Source organism: Tachyglossus aculeatus, chromosome X1 (assembly GCF_015852505.1).
Source record: "Tachyglossus aculeatus isolate mTacAcu1 chromosome X1, mTacAcu1.pri, whole genome shotgun sequence".
Classification (NCBI taxonomy): Eukaryota; Metazoa; Chordata; class Mammalia; order Monotremata; family Tachyglossidae; genus Tachyglossus; species Tachyglossus aculeatus.
In genome coordinates, this window is record NC_052101.1 from 24,414,636 (window position 1) to 24,434,206 (window position 19,571).

Consider the following 19,571-nt stretch of genomic DNA (forward strand, 5'->3'; position numbering starts at 1 on the left):
TGTCTCCCTTCAGTGCTGCTGGAGGGCCAGAAGTGAGAGCAGAAGTGAGTGTGTGAGTCTGAACACAGGCTGGATAATTAGGTTACCTTTCTGTATTTTCAGAATCTACTGGCCCCGTCAGGTCTGTCTCTTGGTCTTTTGGATTTAGAGGGCTTGAATGAGTGATTTTGACCAGCAATACAGTTCTCATTGATCAAATGAAAGTTCAGGCTTCCCACTTTGCTTAGGCCAGGAAGACTGGATTGAATCCAGGAATGTAAGCTCCTTGTGAGCAGGGATCATGTCTACCCACTCTGTTATAATCTACTTTCCCAAGCACCTTATAGAGTACTCTGTACACAGTAGGCACTCTACCATTGATTGATGGATTAAAATATTTTAATCAGGACCTTATTGGAAAGATTTTTTTTCACTGAGTGTCACTGTGCTCTGCCTACCCTGGGGGATCAGATGATGCTTGCTGAAGGCAAGAGCTGTAGTAAAGGGACTCAAATTTTCCAAATTCTGTGGTTTGTAAAATGAAGGACTCTAAAAATGATTGCTTGGTGATTTTCATCTATTAAACAATTTTCTTCGTGTTAGTGGGCTATGTAATTTTGGTGTGTGTTTGAGAAAAACAGAGTTGCAGGGTAGTTTCAGACCAGGATACTTCTGCAGTGCCATGGATTCAGGAGAAATAACACCCAACCTCCCTGCTGTATTAATAGAACTTTCAGACATACTTGACAGTAATAATAGATCGGGATTCTGGCATAGTCGAAGCAAATTTAACTTCCCTAAGGTCAACAAAATCTTGGACCACTCCACGGCAGCGTGGTCAATCACACTGGAGTTGAAGGTGCCCCGAAGAATCCTTCTTTAAACACTGTTGGAGTGACGAAACAGATCCAGCATTGTTTAGCCTCTTAAATGAACCCCAACTAAGGCTTCATTTCATCTTCTCCCACTCCCTTCTGTGTCACCTTTGCACTTGGATTTGCCCCCTTTATTCAACCCACCCTCAGCCCCTCAACACTTATGTATATATCTATTTATGTATTTATTAATATCAATGTCTGTCTTCCCCTCCAGACTGTAAGCTCCTTGTGGTCTGGCAAAGTATATTCTAACTCCATTGTATTGTACGCTACCAAGCACTTAGTACAGTGCTCTGCACACAGTAAGAGCCCAAAAATACAATTGATCGATCGAGCTATTGATGAACCCATACTTGAGGATAAGACAAAGACCCTGGAAGCCAGAGTCACAGCATATGAAAGCAATCTACTGGGAAACACTTTCAAATCTACAGGCTAGATCATTATTGGAAGACATTGAGACAATCATCCAGGATCTGTTGTGTGCTGATGACTGTGCTCTTGAGACAAACACACACCGCATTATGATTATGAATGCTGAATTATTATGAATTATGAATCATTTCCCAGTGAGAGGCAGTGACATGCATTGAAAATAAGTGTGATAAAAACTGAGGTTATGTATTAGCCAAGCTCAGGAAGTAGTAGTGCATGCATGTGGTTTCCACCGCTGGACCAGGGGATAGAGAGGCGTTCCAGCAGGGACAGGTGGAATTGAGGTCCATCTCTCCACTTTTTAGCCCAGACTTTGGAGCGGGGAGCACAGGAAAACACCTGTGGGTCCTCACCAGACCTCAGACCCTCTAGCCCCAGGGCTGGTGGAGGAGATGAAATGAGAAACATCATGTTTGTTTTATTTAGAAAAATGGACAATAAATGAAACCCCTTGGGCAGGGGCAGCCCTCAGAGCAGGAAGCATAGTGATCATTGCCCAGCCCGGTGGGGCCACACCCGTATCTCCATCACAGCTGCACATCACTGATGCACATTGGGAGAGGGGCGCAGGGCCGGTGTCAGATTGTGTCATATGACCTGTGGGGGGAGGTGGCTCCATGTTACATCGTAATTCAACAGCTTCTATTAGGGATTGATAGAACTGATAGGATGCCCAGATAAATTTATCATCCCACCAGATGCCTCTGATGCAAATCACACCCTCATCGTGGACCACTCATTACAACACAACAGCACTGCTGGGTAGACTTGTGAGAAAAGTGGATAGCAGGATACTTAAGCAACTACAGTATCGTCATCTGAAAGGAGGGTGTGCAGAAAGGGAGAGCAGAACAAACACATTGAAGGCATGAAGGGGCACAGTTGCAGCCAGCGTGGTTTAGCAGTGGATGGTAGGAAGACAGTAGCAGCAGAAAGACCAGCCTAGTAAGCAGGAAGGTGTTTCTCTCTTAAAGCCCTGGATACCGAGAAGCAGTTTTGAAAACAACATCAGGCTCTTCTAGTGGCAGATCAAATGTTTTTATTGAGTGCTTACTGTACACAGAACATTGTACTAAGCGCTTGGGAGAATACAACACAACAGTATAACAGACACATTCCCTGTCCTCAATGAGCTTACAGTCTAGAGGGAGAGAAGGAAGTATCTTGATTTTCTCAAAAGAAGCAAATACTGTCCCCACAGAGAAAGGCTCCTTGCCTAGCCCCAATCTTGTCTGCAGTTTCTATAACCAGGCAGATAGGGCAACTGTCTGTGTAACTCCCACAAACTCCTACTCCCAACACATTGCCTCTCGGGGCAGACTGGCATGGGCTGGAGCAGAGTCAGGAGAGAGTAAACAAGTGGAGAGAGGCAGAGGAACTCTGCCCAGGTTATGATTTGCCCTGGGCATCCTGGCGGGTTCCTCAACCAATTTTACCTGCACTCAACCTGTCCAACATTTGAACACTAATTACACAGCCTCATCTTCAGCACTTTTGCAGTTGCCAGAGGCTATTTAAATTGTGCATGTGTGGGTTTCCAGCCTGAAAGAAACCTGCTATCAAAGGAGGTTATGGAATCCCTTATCTAGAAGGCGCTTGGGGTTTGAATGCATCCTTTAGGATAACTTGGGTGCAGTTCTGCTCAGAGGCAAGGGACTGGTCTATCTGAGCAAGAGTTGGATTATGTGAGAGCCTTCCAACCTTTTAATTCTGCGATACTACAGTCTATTTCTTGAAGGTAGGTTGGATCTGGAGATCCAATAATGACAGTGACCCGATGCAGATCAAGTGTCTCATTGCCACACAGCCGTGCCTTCTCTGCTGATCTTTGTTCATCATCTGGGCCAACGGAATGTTCACCAGCAGAGACCTGCCTCGTTGAGTGATAGGGAATGAATACAGCTTGTCTTATACTCCCTGTTGTTTGATGCAGTTTGCAGAGTTTGGGAATGGGAACATGTTCTCAGCCTAATTCATCCTCTGCTGTGCCTAGCACACTAACTTCTGTTGGCCATTAGCAACTTCCAACCCTAATTTCAGCTGACACTGTCAATCTGAAATCCAGTAACATATCCAATGGTGACTTGGAGGAGAGTTGTTTCTAGAAGTGACTTATTTCTACAAGTGCTTTTATGTAAATCGATCTTCTTGCCAAATGCTGAAACAAGGCATTTGCTGATTAATCAGAATGTCCTTGTTTTCTTCTCCAGAGAAAATGCCAGAAACAGGTCAGCCAGAGTCTTTAGGGTTCTTCAAATAATGATCCCTCTGCCAAACTTTCTTGCAATTAGGAAATGAAATGATCTCGCTGAGGTTTGGGGCCAGGGAATGAGCAGAGGAAGAGGGACCAAAGGAGAGGGGCTTTGCCCTGGAATATATTATTAAACACTATTCACTGAAACTGGGACTTTTTTGAAAGTTTGGGGATTGGCAAATCTGGACTGCCTCTTGTTTCACGTGGGCAGATTAATAGGACTGCAGGCAGTCATTGCTTGTGTTTATTTCACCAGATGGAGGCAGGTGAGAGTAAAAGTGGGCAAGGAGGGAGGAATTATTTGGTGTATTTCTTGCCTTGTTTTTTCCTTTCTCTTTGCAACAATATTATTCCTACTTCCCGGGAGAAGGTACTCAAATGACAAACATGCAACAAACGGTTCCTCTTAATCCAATAACTGTGCCTGGGCATTTTTGAATTTGACTCCAGAGAAAGACAACTGGCTCACATGATTCCCATAAAACACAGTTCTATCTTTTGGAGTTTTTCCTTGTTCTCACACATACACCAACTGATAACAGAATTATTGAAGCCATATCTCATCCTCTGCTAGTAGAACCCATCTAGTCCCTAAAAGATGGAGAATGTTTCAAAGGCAAATTTATTTCAAAGGTCTTGGTCATGCAAATGTCAGGAATGATCCTGAGAATGCAAAGAGCAGAGAAGTGAGTAGATTAGAACTGCATATGGGTAAGTGCTTAGTATAGTGCTCTGCACACAGTAAGCGCTCAATAAATACGATTGAATGAATATGGGTGAAGAGGCAAGCATATTCCCGATCCAAGAGGCCATTTGGGATCCCATCCAAGGATCATTGCTGAAAGTATGGAGAACAATGGATAATCCAAGGAACTGGCATAAAGTTTCCAATCAATCAATCAATCATATTTATTGAGCGCTTACTGTGTGCAGAGCACTGTACTAAGTGCTTGGGAAGTACAAGTTGGCAACATATAGAGACAGTCCCTACCCAACAGTGGGCTCACAGTCTAAAAGGGGGAGACAGAGAACAAAACCAAACATACCAACAAAATAAAACAAATAGAATAGATATGTACAAGTAAAATAAATAAATAAATAAATAGAGTAATAAATATATACAAACATATATACATATATACAGGTGCAGTGGGGAAGGGAAGGAGGTAAGATGGGGGGGATGAAGAGGGGGACGATGGGGAGAGAAAGGAAGGGGCTCAGTCTGGAAAGGCCTCCTGGAGGAGGTGAGCTCTCACTAGGGCCTTGAAGGGAGGAAGAGAGCTAGCTTGGCGGATGGGCAGAGGGAGGGCATTCCAGGCCCGGGGGATGACGTGGGCCAGGGGTCGATGGCAGGACAGGCGAGAACAAGGCATGGTGAGGAGATTAGCGGCAGAGGAGTGGAGGGTGTGGGGTGGGCTGTAGAAGGAGAGAAGGGAGGTGAGGTAGGAGGGGGCTAGGTGATGGAGAGCCTTGAAGCCGAGGGTGAGGAGTTTCTGCCTGATGCGCAGATTGATTGGTAGCCACTGGAGATTTTTGAGATTTCCAGATTTCAGTTCTGAGTACAAGGAACACTGACTTGCAGCCTGGAATCCATCTTCACTTCCTCAGAGCTGTAGGACTTGTTTCACTCAAATATGGGACAATTCTGCATATTCTCCTACTAATGAAATAATAATTGAGTATGTTAAGTATTTACTATGTGTCAAGCATTATATTAAGCCCTAAGGTAGAGACAAGAAAATCAGGTCGGACGCAAAGAAGCAGCGTGGCCTAGTGGATAGAACATGGAATTTGGAGGCTAGAGCATGGTCCTGGGAGTCAAAAGAACCTGGGTTGTAATCCCGGCTCTGTCACTTGTCTGCAGTGTGACCTTGGGCAAGTCATTTAACTTCTCTGTGCCTCAGTTACCTCATCTGTATCATCTGATAAATGGAGATTAAGATTGTGAGACCTGGACTATGTCCAACCTGATTAACTTGTACTGACCCACGTTGTTGCAAAGAGAAAGCCCAGTGCCTGGCACTGGGTAGGCACTTAACAGATACCTTTAAAAAAAGTCCTTGTCCATCATTCAACTCATAGTCTCCTAGAACAGATATAGAATCGCCATTTTACAGATGAGGAAACTGAGCCAGAGAGAAGCTGAATGACTTGTACCAGGTCACTCAGCAGGTTAGTGGCAGTGCTGAGATTACGACCCAGGCTCTCTGACTCCCAAATCTTTGCCCTTTCACTAGGCCACTGCCAGGAATTGTGAGAATTGGGAAAATGCATATGGCATAATCCCTTTTTGGAATCGTAACTTGGACACTTATTAAGAAATAGCTGGAGAACCATCACTCAAAAGTTCATCTTCCCAAGCCTGAGTGTAAGGATTCGGCTCCAGTATTTCGAGAACTCCCAGGACCAATTTAGAACACGGTGCCTTGTGTCCTGCTCAGGGTCAGCATAGAGTAGGCTGGTCCTGGAAAGTGCAGGACATTTAATAAAAAGAGCTGTCATCCAAGTCCAAGATCAGATCTAGGATAAAATGAAAGGAACAATAAGGTTGATGAGGAAATCTAAAACCCGGCTAATGGAACTGACCTTATGCTAAATTGTGATAATCCAGGGGGTTAACAAACTTTTAAGATCAGCTCTGGTAGCATTTGTTGGAGATGATCAGTCAATTATAATGCTATTTCATGAATACAAAGAGCATTGGTTTGAATTGCATGTGATAATTAAATGAATTGAGAAAGCACATGAAGAGTCAGCCTCCTGTTAATTCTGCTGTTGGCCCCAGCAAATAGGAAAGGCTTGAAATGGATTGTGGTTGTGTGAGGAGCTGTGCATACCAGAAACCTTACTCAAAGACTTCAGTGATCTAACAATATGGTTGTATTTGCTGAGAAACTGACCGAGTCAAACCCTCACTTCACTGGGAATCAGAAACTTTTATTCAAGCACTTGATATTCACCCCACCCTCGGCCCAACATGGCACTAATTTATCTACCCCTAATTTATTTTAATATAGCTCTCCCCCTCTAGACTGTACTCTGTTACTCTGTTGTTTTGTACTCTCCCAAGTGCTTAGTACTGTGCACACAGTAAGCATGCAATAAATGTCATTGATTGATTGATCGATATTAACAGTCTCAGCTTCAGGGCTCTTTTTCCTGAGGTTGCAGTGCAAACCCTTGTAATGTTATGAAAATGAAACACAATGGCAACCAGGAGCCCAAATTGGCCCTTGGTTGCCAATGGGTGTAGAGCCAGGTCTCAGGCACTGTTGATTTGATTGAGGTTACTTCTCAGAAATGCAGTCACCAAGTGTCAGGTATCAACAATCAGAATGATAATTAGTATCATCAGTGCTCTTTAGCGAATAATAATGTTGGTATTTGTTAAGCGCATACTATGTGCCAAGCACTGTTCTAAGCACTGGGAGGGGGATACAAGGTAATGAAGGTTGTCTCACGTGGGGCTCACAGTCTTAATCCCCATTTTACAGATGAGGAAACTGAGGCACAGAGAAGTTAAGTGACTTGCCCAAGGTCACACAGCTGACAAGGGGCGGAGCTGGAATTAGAACCCATTAGAGAACCACGCTGCTTCTCTAAGCAAAGAGGTAGCAAGGTGCATAGGTGAAGACTGTGACTCTGAGATCCTGAGATCTCTTCCCTTCTAGACCACTGATCCAGTCTGTATCCTTCGGAAATTACAGATTTGCCTGTGTGTCAGCTTTTGGTGCCCATTTCTAACTGTCACCATTTTTCTCATAGTCCATAGCACTGTACCTTCCCCAGGTGCTTAATTGAAATAAAGTTCAGCAGTTTGCCCAAAGTCATCCTGTACCCAAAACTACAATTCCCACCCTGAAAGGCCTGAGGTTTTCCCTTGAGTCAGGCTGGATGACATGAGCACTGTAAGCACAGGTCGCATATAAGGAAACTGTGTAGATGAACTAACCCTGGGCATTCCTCCTTCTGCTTTGGGTGCTTGGTTTGCCTCTTTGAAAGGCCTTTAAAAGGGGGAAAATGTGTCCTTAAATCAATCAATCGATAGTATTTACTGAACACTTTTTCTGTGCAAAGCATTCTACTACACGCTTGGGAGAATAGAGTAGCTTTCAATCTAGTTGGGGGACTGACACTAAAATAAAGGGCAGTGACCAGATTTAAAGGTATGTACATCTGTTCAATGGGAGGAGAGAGCCGGGGTGTATCTAAGAGCTTAGGGGCAGAGGGCTCAGGTGCATAGCATAGATGCCACCATAAGGTGGGAAACGGAGTCCCATCGACTGATCATTTCATTCGGGTCTCTTGCTTATTTCCTGCAGTTGAAAGGAAGGTGAAGTTGGTGAAAGCATCTGCGTCTTGCTTTCAGGGCTTTGTTTTCAATTAGGAATTTGTCTGACATTTCATATTGAGGATCCTGCTCAGTCTCTCGTTAAACACGTGAAAGGGAAAACTTGGACTGCACTAATGAACTTGTTAGAAGTGGCAGGATTGAGAAAGCACAGCCTGTTTTGATATCTTTCATTTAATAACTAATAATGTCACTGATGCAGCTAGAGAGTTGTCAGCTCCTGCTGTTTCCCCAGAAGTGGAACCTATATAAAGGAATTGTGAAGCATTGGAAAATGATTGTATCTTCCACTAAGGGCAATACTTTGATTCTCTGGCTCCCTGTGTTACCTGGGGCTCTTTTTGAATCATTGTTGTGGCTCTGTGGTAAAATCTCTCTTGGACAAAAGAACCAGGATAAAGGAAACACAGCCATCAAAACTGGTGCTTTGTACCTGGAACAAGTGCCACAGGCTCCTTTGGCTTTGACAATGACCCAACTGCAAATATGTAATTTTGCTTATTATGGAAAAATCGCTTACAGATGAGATTTACTTATTAGGATACATCCTGGGAAGGTTCATGTTGTAAGGCTCCTGGGATCATTTCTCTCCTGGAGGTCCCTTCTTCTATTTAAAAGAGCAGTGAGCAGCACAATCCTTCTTTTCCTTCTAGTGATGGAACCCAGAATAGGAGTTGATAGAGATTTTTATGGTTTGGGGTGGTGCTGTCTGTCCTGGTTCCAATTTTCCCTATTCTCTTAATGGATTGTGAATGTGGCAGCCAGTGCTCATCCATGAATACCCACCAGTGTTAAGGGAACCTCCCCATCTAGCTGGGAACTTGGGCTTTCCAGGTTGGTTTCTCCATTTGACTATGCTCAGCTTCTTCTTAAGTCTCCAGGATTTGTTAAGACTGAGAATCTGCTTGCAGAATATGTGGGTACCGAGTCCAAGCTGTTCATGAAGTCCTGTTGTGACATGCTGGGAGTGGAACTGTTGCATGTCTGCAGAGCAAGCTTCCCTCCCACCATCCCAACAGCATTCAGCTCTCCTACCCTCCAAAGAATCAAATGATGCTCAGACTAAAAGCACCTAAAATCCCAATCTAGTTTTGAAACTATAAGATAATGGAAGGGTTTGTCACAGAGTTGATAAAAGTAGCACTGTCAAGCTATGTGGGCTTTATCCCATGAAGAGGAGAAACATAAATGTGGTGGAAATGTGTGTCTCTGGTCCCCATTACTGCTGGTGAGAAATTTCTCAGACAAGTAGTCCTAACTACTAATGGGCGAACCCGACTGGGCAACAGAGATAATCACTCTCCCTCTCCCCTGGCAGCGCAGGACCAGGACAGGTCCCTGATCACAGGGAGTACTGAGAGTGAGAAGAGAATCTGTGTTGATTTACATATAAAGGGATAAAGATGTGACACACACCCCCCACCCCACCACCCCCCCCACCCCACCACCCCACCCCCCGCCACCACCACTCCCTTCCTTCCTTTTCCCTCTGCAATCAGAAGAGCTGCCTGCAGAGGTTCACAGATGTCAAATAAATGTGAGAACCAATCAGTCAACGGTATTTATTGAGCATCCTTTGTGGGCAGAACACACTTACTAAGTGCTTGGGAGACGAGTAAACTCCAGAAGTGACAGACCCAGACCCTGCCCTCAGAACACTTACAGTCAAACCCCATCAAGGCCTGGGGGAGAAAGACCAGCTCCAGAAATCTCCACAATTGACAAAGTGGAAACCCGCAGTTCCATTGTTGGGGAGGAATTAGAATCACCGCTGTAACCCTGGCATCTGTACTGGGCTCTGGAAAGCTATTGACTGCTCCTGAGGGATCAAAGGCTCACGGACACCTCAGTTTCCAGTGAGTCTGACGTGGTTCCTGAGCCCTGGAGGCTCTCCTGTGGCAAGCCTGGAGACAAGAGTCACTCTGCTATCATTTGCCCTCTTTAGAAGAGGTATGTGGCCGTCTCTCAGTGATGAGCTGAGTAAGACGGGGGGACTTTCAGGCTCCGGGAAGCGCAAGCTGCGGGAAGCACTTACAGGAGATCCACTGAAACGAGACAACCTTCCGATTCATTTATCAAAGTGCCCACGGTTCCCTTTTCAAGGCGGATGAAGCAATAATAAATTTGCGAAGAAAGTTAATCTGTGTCCAAAGCATTTTAGTAAATTAAAAGGAGGGGGTCGGGGGGAGAGAATATATTGGTTCTTGCCAACTCTGGTTTGACTTACTGTCTCCCTAATAAGTTCTCCTGGGTCTTGCATTTTATGATAGAATAATCAGTCGGTTAATCATTTCCGTAGGCTGAAGAATGCTCTCCAGCTAATGCAGTTCTAGCTTTTTCCAGGGCTTTAATCATTTTAAAAATATACTGGAATCTTCTTCTCTCTTTCCAATGGAATGCATATTTTCCAATCCCTCTTGCAAATGCACTGACAGAAGGTGTACCACTGAAGCTTTGTGAATGCTATCTTCTACGGTTTTACCCCCCAAACCAACAAAAGACCTTTATTTCCTATCCAAAGGGTTCTTCCCAAAAATCCTCCCTCTCTCCCAAAAGATATGGTGGATTCAGAGCATAACACGTTCAGAAGCAGCGTGGCTCAGTGGAAAGAGCACGGGCTTTGGAGTCAGAGTTCATGAGTTCAAATCCTGGCTCCGCCAATTGTCAGCTGTGTGGCTTTGGGCAATTCGCTTAACTTCCCTGTGCCTCAGTTACCTCATCTGTAAAATGGGGATTAAGACTGTGAGCCCCCCGTGGGACAACCTGATCACCTTGTAACCTCCCCAGTGCTTAGAACAGTGCTTTGCACATAGCAAATGGCTTAATAAATGCCATTATTATTATTATTATTATTCATTCATTCATTCAGTTGTATTTATTGAGCTTTTGCAGTGTGCAGAGCACTGTATTAAGCATTTGGAAAAGAAAGACAAACCCTGCCCACACCGGGCTTACAGTCTAGAAGGGGGGAGATATCAAAACAAGTAAACAGGCATCAATATAAATAAATAGACCTATAGATATGTATATATGTACACAAGTGCTGAGGAGTGGGGAGGGGAGTAGAGCAAAGGGAGCAAATCGGGGTGATGGGGAGGGGAAGAGTAGCTGAGAAAAAGGGGGGCTTAGCCTGGGAAGGCCTCATGGAGGAGGTGAGCCTTCAGTGGAGCTTTGAAGGGGGGAAGTGTGATTGGTGGATTTGAGGAGGGAGGCATTCCGGGCCAGAGGTAGGAAGTGGGCCAGCGGTTGATGGCGGGACAGGCGAGAACAAGGCACAGTAAGAAGATTAGCACCAGAGGAGTGGAAGGTGTGGGCTGGAATGTAGAAGAAGAGGAGGGAGGTGAGGTAAGAAGGGGCAAGGTGATGGAGAGCTTTGAAGCCAATAATGTGGAGTTTTGTTCAATAAATGAACACATGAATTCTTGACAATGCAATTGCACTAATCTTCCAGGCATTAGGGATAGATTTTTGCTTTTTGGTTCGTTCTTAAAATGTCAGCTGAACGTGCCCGCTGTTATCTTACTCAAGGGTGGTGCTTAGCAATGGCTGGTCATTTAGGAGTCAAGCAGAGATAAACATGCTATTAGTAACCCTCACAAAGACTCAGCCATAACTGTGAAGGGACAGTTACAGAAAATGAAGCATGTGTCCCTGAACTTTTCCTCTATCTTGCATCAGTAACACCATTAAAGCTGTCACTTTGTTAGACCACTAGAGGTATTTATGAAATCAATATACAATCCAGAAGATTGATGGCAGCAGTATTGTTAGCCAGAGGAGAGTGGCTCAATGGGAAATAAAATTAATAAAATGTACAAGCAGATTGTCATAGGAAATAGATGAATTTCCTATGATCTCTTTTGCTCGGCTTTAGAGAGGGTGAAAGCATGGAAAGAGACCGAAGGCAGGAGAGTAAATTGGGCTTGTTAGTCAGCTATGGAATTAAGAGTGTGGCTCAGTACAAGTATTGTGTTTCACCAAAACATACTTAGGAAAAATAGAAGTTGTAACTTGTGCTACTCCTGTCTGTCCAGTGGTGTGCTTTCCCATCAGTAAATCATGGCTCATGACTGGTGTGTTCCCTCTGTGTATTCCCCACTTCAGCCAATCATTCTGTTATCAACATATACAGTTCTTGACCCATTTCACCTGGTTAAATTTGTCAACCATTTTTTCACCTCTCACCTCTCACTCGTCTGTGTCTCCTCCCACCTATTAGAATGTGAGCAGGGATCTGTTCTCCAACATAAATCCTGTGGATGCTTTTTTAAGAATGATGATGGTGATAGTAATGTCGATGGTGCTTTGTTTTCCCCATTAAATTTGACGATTCATTTATTCTTAGCTCCACAGTGTCCTTTTCAAAAACATCTCTTCCAGCTTATCCTGGTGATATCCCCATCCTAAAGTCACTGGACCCAAGGGCAATTGAGAGCTCTGAAAGATGGAAGTGGGCTTGGCTTTTATTCTGGAATCTTAGTTGTATCTTGGCTCCCCGCAGACCACGGTTTGGATTGGTTATTCAGGATCCCTTCCTCTCCCCTCATCCCCCTGCCACCCTTTTAGTGATTGGTCATTAGTCTAGTGGGCCTGGTAGGAGCATCCCCCACTCCTATTGAGAACCATAAAAGAAGAGCTTCAGGGCAGGGAGCAAATGGTGGGTTGTGCCGTTGGCTAGGTCATTAAGGAGGTCACTCACGGTTTGCATGGAGCTGAAAAGTGTCTTCTATTCAACCACCCGAGCCTGTTTGCGAGTGTCTGGCCAAACAATTGTGACTACTAGGAGCCTTTGGTGTAGACAAAATGACTGGTATAAATTGAATTAGTCTCATGACAAGGACACAGTCTTCTATTCTCCTTGTAGCTGATGGAAAACAGAGGAGTGCCCTTAGTGACACTGCCTGACCCAGTGTCAGTGTGGGCTTTTGTTCACTGCACTGATTCCATCCTGGAGCACTTCTCATTGAATCAATTCTGTTTGGGGGAGGCTGGGCTGCAGCTCATTGTGAGTCAAATAGTACTTACCACAGCCATAGAAAAAGGAAAATGGATTGGGAATGGGGAAGCTTTCCTGTCACTGTTTTCCCAGGGTGAGAAAGCAAACAAACAAACTAAAAAGACCCAAATTCTGACTTCACACGTCCACATGAACTGTTGGAATGGCATACAATTCAAGCAATTAGTGATATTTATTGACTGCTTACCGTGGGCAGAGCACTATACTAAGTGCTCAGGAGACCCTGTTGCATTGCAGAATAACCATATCTTGGTGGAGGATAGTGAATGAGACCACTCAGTCTCTCCCAATTCTTGTAGGTGGAGAATGCTTTAGACTTTCTCTCTCTTTCCCTTCTCTCCCCATCATCTTTTTACCTTCCCCCAATTTCTAACAACGTTTCTAGTGCAGGGTGAGTACTCTCAATGATTTGTGGTTTTGCCTCAGAGTGTGAGTCCTGAGAATGGCCGAGTAGTTAGTTGGTGAGGGAGAAAATCAGACTGCCTTTAAAAGGAATTTATTCGACACATGTTTGGAAACCGATGGGCTCTGTGTGCAGATGCCTTTGAAAACCCGCAGATTTAAAGGAGGTTGGAGCTGACTGGTTTTATATCCACTATTAATGCGGTACTCTTCAGATAGGTTTTTCCCCTCCTGCTTACACTGCAAATTAAACATAACCAAAGGAGTCTGGCACTGCTAGTTTGTCACTAGATTTACATGTCAGTTTCTTCCTGTGAGACTGAAAAGCAGATCTCAAATCTACATGAGTGGTTGAACAGGTCGGGACAAAGCACTTTGTACCTAGAGGCTTTTACATAGAGCTTGTGTTATCCTTGAAAGAAAAAAAATCCAGACCTCGTGTTGGAAAAAGGTAGTACCAAACTCTGAATTCGGTACTGACTGTTCTAATGGCTGTGTTTTATGAATCTTCGCACAGATGCGCTTTTAGAATTGCTAAGTGCTACTTTAGCCCCCAGCACGACCTCAGTTTGGGGTCGCTTTCTGAAATTTAATTTGCAGCCATTATCCTGATAGCTAGAAAACGCAAGAGGTTTTCCTCCATTTAAGGACCTCTCTTCTCTATTATAGTATTTTGAGGTATCTGACTCAAAACTGGCCAATGCTTGTCAACAGCTACAGCATTTTAACTGAACTGGGCTTCATCTTCACCAGCAACTGTGGGAGAAAAATGATCCGCCACTCATTTTTTAGTAGAATTTCTCTTTTCTTTCCCAAGAGAAAAATATAAAGTGGTGAAATTAGCAAAGGACACATGTGGCAGGGAATCAAGGGCTGTTTGCATGGACCCGGAGGCTACGGAGCCCCTCCGGGAGCGGAAAAACATGGTGAGGTGCGGTACGGCAAATAGTTCAGCAATGCATAGCCAGAGGTGAGGGACCACACACACTGTATGCACTCTGGAGGGAGGTCCTGATCTCTGCCTGGTAACCATTTCAGCAAATGCCATAATGTACAAAACAATGTGAATGTTGGATCATATTGCCTGAGACTAAACAATCTGAAAACTCTTTTGGCCGCTGCCAAATACATCAGGCGTGTTGTTATCTTAATGTGATGCTGATAATTTGGGGGCCTCTTTGATGAACGTGATGCCTCTTCTCATCCCTGTTTAGAGACCTGAGTGAAAACCTGATTCAAGGAATCCCCAGGAAGGCCTTCCGCGGCATCACAGACGTGAAGAACCTGTAAGTCAAGCTCTTGTTACTTCACCTATTGAAATGAGGGTTGCTTTCTTTGCTGTCTGTTCGGGGTGTGTGAGGAAATCAAAGATAGGAGAAGCGAGAGTAGGGAAAGAGCAAAGGAGGAAGAGGGGCAGGGAAAGGCAAATGGGTGGAGTACAGGGGATTTTCAGAGGAAGCAGAATATGCTGAAAGAAAGAGCATCATCAGGTGGGCACTAAGAAGTCAAGAGTCCTTGTTCCAGTTCCACTTTTGCTGTTGGGGTAAAATTGGGTGTGCCACAACTTCTCTCTTGGTTTCACTGTTTTTATTTGTAAAATGGGCAACATGACAAATATTGACTCCTTACTGCAGCAGAAGAGAGTGGGAACCATGTAGAAGCGCCCTCTGAACTCCCTCAACACCATCCTAATCCAGTGAGGAAGTTGCAGTCTTACATTAGTGATGTCTCCATCACATGTCTGTTTTCAAGGGCATGTCATAAAGAAGAAATGTGGTAGGATTATGAAGTTGAGCCTTGAGGAAATAAAGATATTTTTCTGCAAACTTGTCACACTGATGCAAAGGGTCTGGTGATGGGGTTTGCCACCTTCGCCACCATCAGAGCCTACAGTGCAATAGTAGTGCTCGGGAAAGACTTGTAAAGATAATAACTGGTATTTGTTAAGCATTTACTATGCATCAATAACTGTACTAAGTGATGGGACAGATATCAGATAATTAGGTTAGTCAGAGTCCTTGTCCCACATGGGGCTTACAGTGTAAGTAGTAGAGAGAACCTGGATTTGAATCCCCATTTTGCAGATGATGAGCACAGAGAAGTTAAGTGACTTAATTAAGGTCACATAGCAGACAAGTGGCAGAGTCAGGTCCTTTTACTCTGAGGCCTGTGCTCTTTCCGCTAGGCCATGCAGTTTCTCATGGGTTCTGAGGCCGCTCCTGAAGGTTTATGGGAAAGGGCAACCATTGAGCCTTCACTGAAACCACCTTTCCGGAGAACTTTTCTTTATGTAGAAGCAGTGTGGCCTAGTGGAAAGAGCACATGCCTGGAACATGGAGGACCTGGGTTTTAATTCTGGATCTGTCACTTGTCTGCGGCTTGACCTTGGGTAAATCACTTAACTTCTCTGTGCTTCAGTTTCCTCATCTGTGTAGTGGGGATTCAATACCTGTTCTCTCTCCTATTTAACTTGTGAGCCCCATGTGGGACCTGATTATCTACTATCTACCCTAGTGCTTAGTATGGTACTTAACACATAATAAGGGCTTAATAAATACCACAGTTATTATTATTATTGTTATTATTTTACCATTTTAGCTTAACTCATTACACAGAGATCAATCATGTATTGAAGGCTTATTGTCTACAAAGCATTGTACTAAGTATTTGAGAAAATACAAAAGAGAAGACTCCCTGCTCTCAGAGAGCTTACAGACTACAGAGAGATGGACTCTTAAATTAATTAAAAAGTGGGATGTAATAAATGTATCTACCTGCTCTGTGACTGTGGGCAAGTCACTTAATTTCCCTGTGCCTTAGTTTCCTCATCTGAAAAATAAGGATTAAATAGCTTTTTTCCATCTTCTTTGGACTGAGCACCATGTGAGTCAGGGATTGTGGCTGATCTCATTGTATTGTCTCTACCTCAGAGCTTAGCACAGTGCTTAACACTTAGTAAAGGCTTACTAATAATAATAATAATAATTGTGGTATTTATTAAGCACTTACTGTGTGCAAAGCACTGTTCTATGCTCTAGGGTAGATACAAGGTAATCAGGTTGTCCCATGTGGGGCTCACAGTCTTAATTCCCATTTTACAGGTGAGGTAACTGAGGCACAGAGAAGTTAAATAACTTGCCCAAGGTCACGCAGCAGACAAGTGGCAGAGGCGGGACTAGAACCCATGTCCTCTGACTCCTAAGCCCATGCTCTTTCCACTAGGCCATGCTGCTTCCCTAAATACCTTAGTAAATACTATTATTATTATTATTATTACTATTATTATTATTATTATTATTATTACATGTAGTGATGTGGCACAGGTCTCCATTGACTGCTCACCAATTCCTGCATTAGTCACATGTGGTTATTTCCTGCCTTTGGTATATTAAATTTCCTCTGTCACCCACTGCTCCACCATCTCTTACTAGTGAGCTCTTAGATTTGCAAGTCACAGATTTGCAAACTGACTGTGGTGTATTTCATGTTGGAGACAGACAAAGAATGAGGCTGACAGCTTAGTGTATACAAACATTTCTGTTGGCTTAAGGCAACACCACTCGTCGTTAATGGTGTGTTCATTGGCTGAAAACTCACTTGTGAAACTAGGGAAGTAGATGTTACTGTTCTGTCACTTTCTCGATAATTAATGTAGGGATTGTAGGTTTACTGGGATCCATTGGGAAAGTGGGTGATGACTTCCAGATGCACATTGTCAACCCCTGTGCTACCAAGAAAGGTAGCACTGAAGCCTTGGAATAAACTAGTTCCTCTTTAACTCATTGGGAGCAAGACATCTCTGTGGTTGTCAGGAGACTATTCTCAAGGCTGAAAACAGAGCTGGGGTAAATCTGTAAGTATCTTGTCCTTCCACACCAAGGAAAATCTAAGGGTCAGCCCAAGAGAAATATAGCAAGAGGAAATTTTGATTGAACAGATTCAAGTGGCAGCAGGAAAGACATAGGCAAGAACTACGAAAGAACTTCTAACTCTTAAAATGGTTAGTCACTGAAACAAATCTCCTAAAGGATGCTGTATATTCACCCCATCCTCAGTCCCACAGGACTCTTGTGCCTACACATACATGATAATAATAATAATGGTATTTGTTAAGTGCATACTCTGTGCCAGGCACTTATTCTAAGTGCTGGGATAAATACAAGGTAATTGGGTTGGACATAGTCCTGCCCCACATAGGGTTCACAGGTTTAATCCCATTTTATGTTGAGGAAACTGAGGCACAGAGAAGTTAAGAGACTTGCCCAATTAGAATCCAGGTCCTTCTGACTCCCAGACCCATGCTCTATCCATTAGGCCACACTGCTTCTTATTTATTTGGGCAGGGATTATCTCTCTTTATTGCTGAATTGTACTTTCCAAGCACTTAGTACAGTGCTCTGCACACAGTAAGCGCTCAATAAATACGATTGAATGAACGAATGAATTTATATTAGTGTCTGTCTCCCACTCAATTCTTCAAACTTGTTGTGGGCGGGGAACCTGTCTACCAACTCGCATTATACTCTTCCAAGCACTTGGTAGCGTGCTGTGCACAAAATGCTCAAAAAATACCATTGACAACGATGATGATGATAATGATGATCTACCCTTGAAATCTTTTAAGTGTAGTTGAACTCTATGGGTGTGAATCTTTTTGTAGTAGTAGTAATAGTAGCATTTACTGAGCATCTACGTGGGGCAATGCACTGAGTTAGGTACTTGGAAAATACGGAATAACAAAATGACATGTGCCCTGCCAATGAGAAGCTTACACCCTAAATAGGGGAACAAACATGTATTCCATTTTCAGGCAGCTATTTCATTGTATATGCTTGCATTTTCCGAGGGTGTCCTAAAGTTCGGTCTAGTGGAAAGAGCACAGGCCTCGGAGTCAGAGGACATGGGTTCTAATCCCTGCTCTGCCTCGTGTCTGCTGTGTGACTTTGGGCAAGTCACTTCATTTCTCTGTGCCTCAGTTACCTCATCTGTAAAATGGGGATTAAGATTGTGAGCCTCATGTGGGACAGGGACTGTATCCAACCTGATTACCTTGTTTCTACCCCAGAGCTTAGAACAGTGGTTGGCACATAGTAAGAGCTTAACAAGCACCATAATAATTATTATTCCAAACCCAACATTTCCAGGCAGCCTCCTTAGCCACATGAGAAGCAGCATGGCCACATGGAAAGAACAGGGACCTGGGAAAAAGAGAACCTGGGTTCTCCCAGTCTAGACTGTAAATTTGTTGTGGGCAGGGAACGTGTTGTCTAACAAAGTGTAGTCTCCCAAGCATTTAGAACATTGCTCTGCACACAGGAAACATTCAATAAATACCATTGATCGATTGATTCTAATTCTTGCTCAACCACTTGTCTGCTGTGTGATTCTGCTGTGTGATCCTGGGCAAGTCACAGCTTTTCTGTGCTTTGTTTTCCTCATCTGAAAAATGGCAGGGGGGGGGGGGGAGGGTGTTGGGGGTAATAATAATAGTAATTGTGGTACTTGTTAAGAGCTTACTTTGTGCCACACACTGTACTAATTGCTGGGGTGGTTACAAGCAAATGGCGTTGACCGCAGTCCCTGTCCCACTTGGGGCTCACAGTCTTAATTCCCATTTTACAGATGAGGTAACTGAAGCACAGAAAAGTTAAGTGACTTCCTGAGGCCACACAGCAGACAAGTGGTGGAGTCGAGATTAAAACCCATGACCTTCTGATTCCCAGGCCTGGGCTCTAGCCACTATGCCATGCTTAGTCTTTGGAACAAGGCATGTGTCTGACCTGATTCTCTTGTATCTTCCCCAATGGTTAATACAGTGCTTGGCACATAGATATCATTTAACAAATACCACAATAATTAGTAGTTGCATTTGAAGCCAAATTATCAAACAGAATGAGTTGAAAAGTATATCTAAATGATCTGAGCAAACACTCGTCCAGAAGATCATCTGTAACCTCGACAGTTTGACTGTGGCCTGAAAGCAGATGCATGGAAATATTTGTGTCCTTTAGTGGCACAGACCTTTAGCATAATGAAGGAGCGGAAGAGAGTGTGAGCCCTTCTTACCAGAGGAAGGAAGCAGCTAATTACTTCCTCCTTTACTGTTGCAGAAGCAATTAACACAGAATGTCATCTGTCGGTCATTATTTTTCCTTACCTGCTGGCTAGAGAGAGAGATGCCACAGGGAGAGAGACAGAAAGGGAGAGAGAGACAAAGGTACCGTGACTTGAAATCCAGCAAAGCTTTGAAATAAA

At 43.9% G+C, this 19,571-nt stretch overlaps 1 protein-coding gene across 1 annotated transcript in view; it reads left to right on the forward strand.

Moving 5' to 3' along the window:
- The window catches only part of SLIT3 (slit guidance ligand 3), a 625,600-nt gene that overhangs the window by 381,679 nt on the left and 224,350 nt on the right, over positions 1 to 19,571 (forward strand). Inside the window, exon 6 of the mRNA XM_038771676.1 lies at positions 14,531 to 14,602. Coding sequence (XP_038627604.1) covers positions 14,531 to 14,602 — 72 coding nt within the window. The remainder of the gene's footprint in view (positions 1 to 14,530; positions 14,603 to 19,571) is intronic.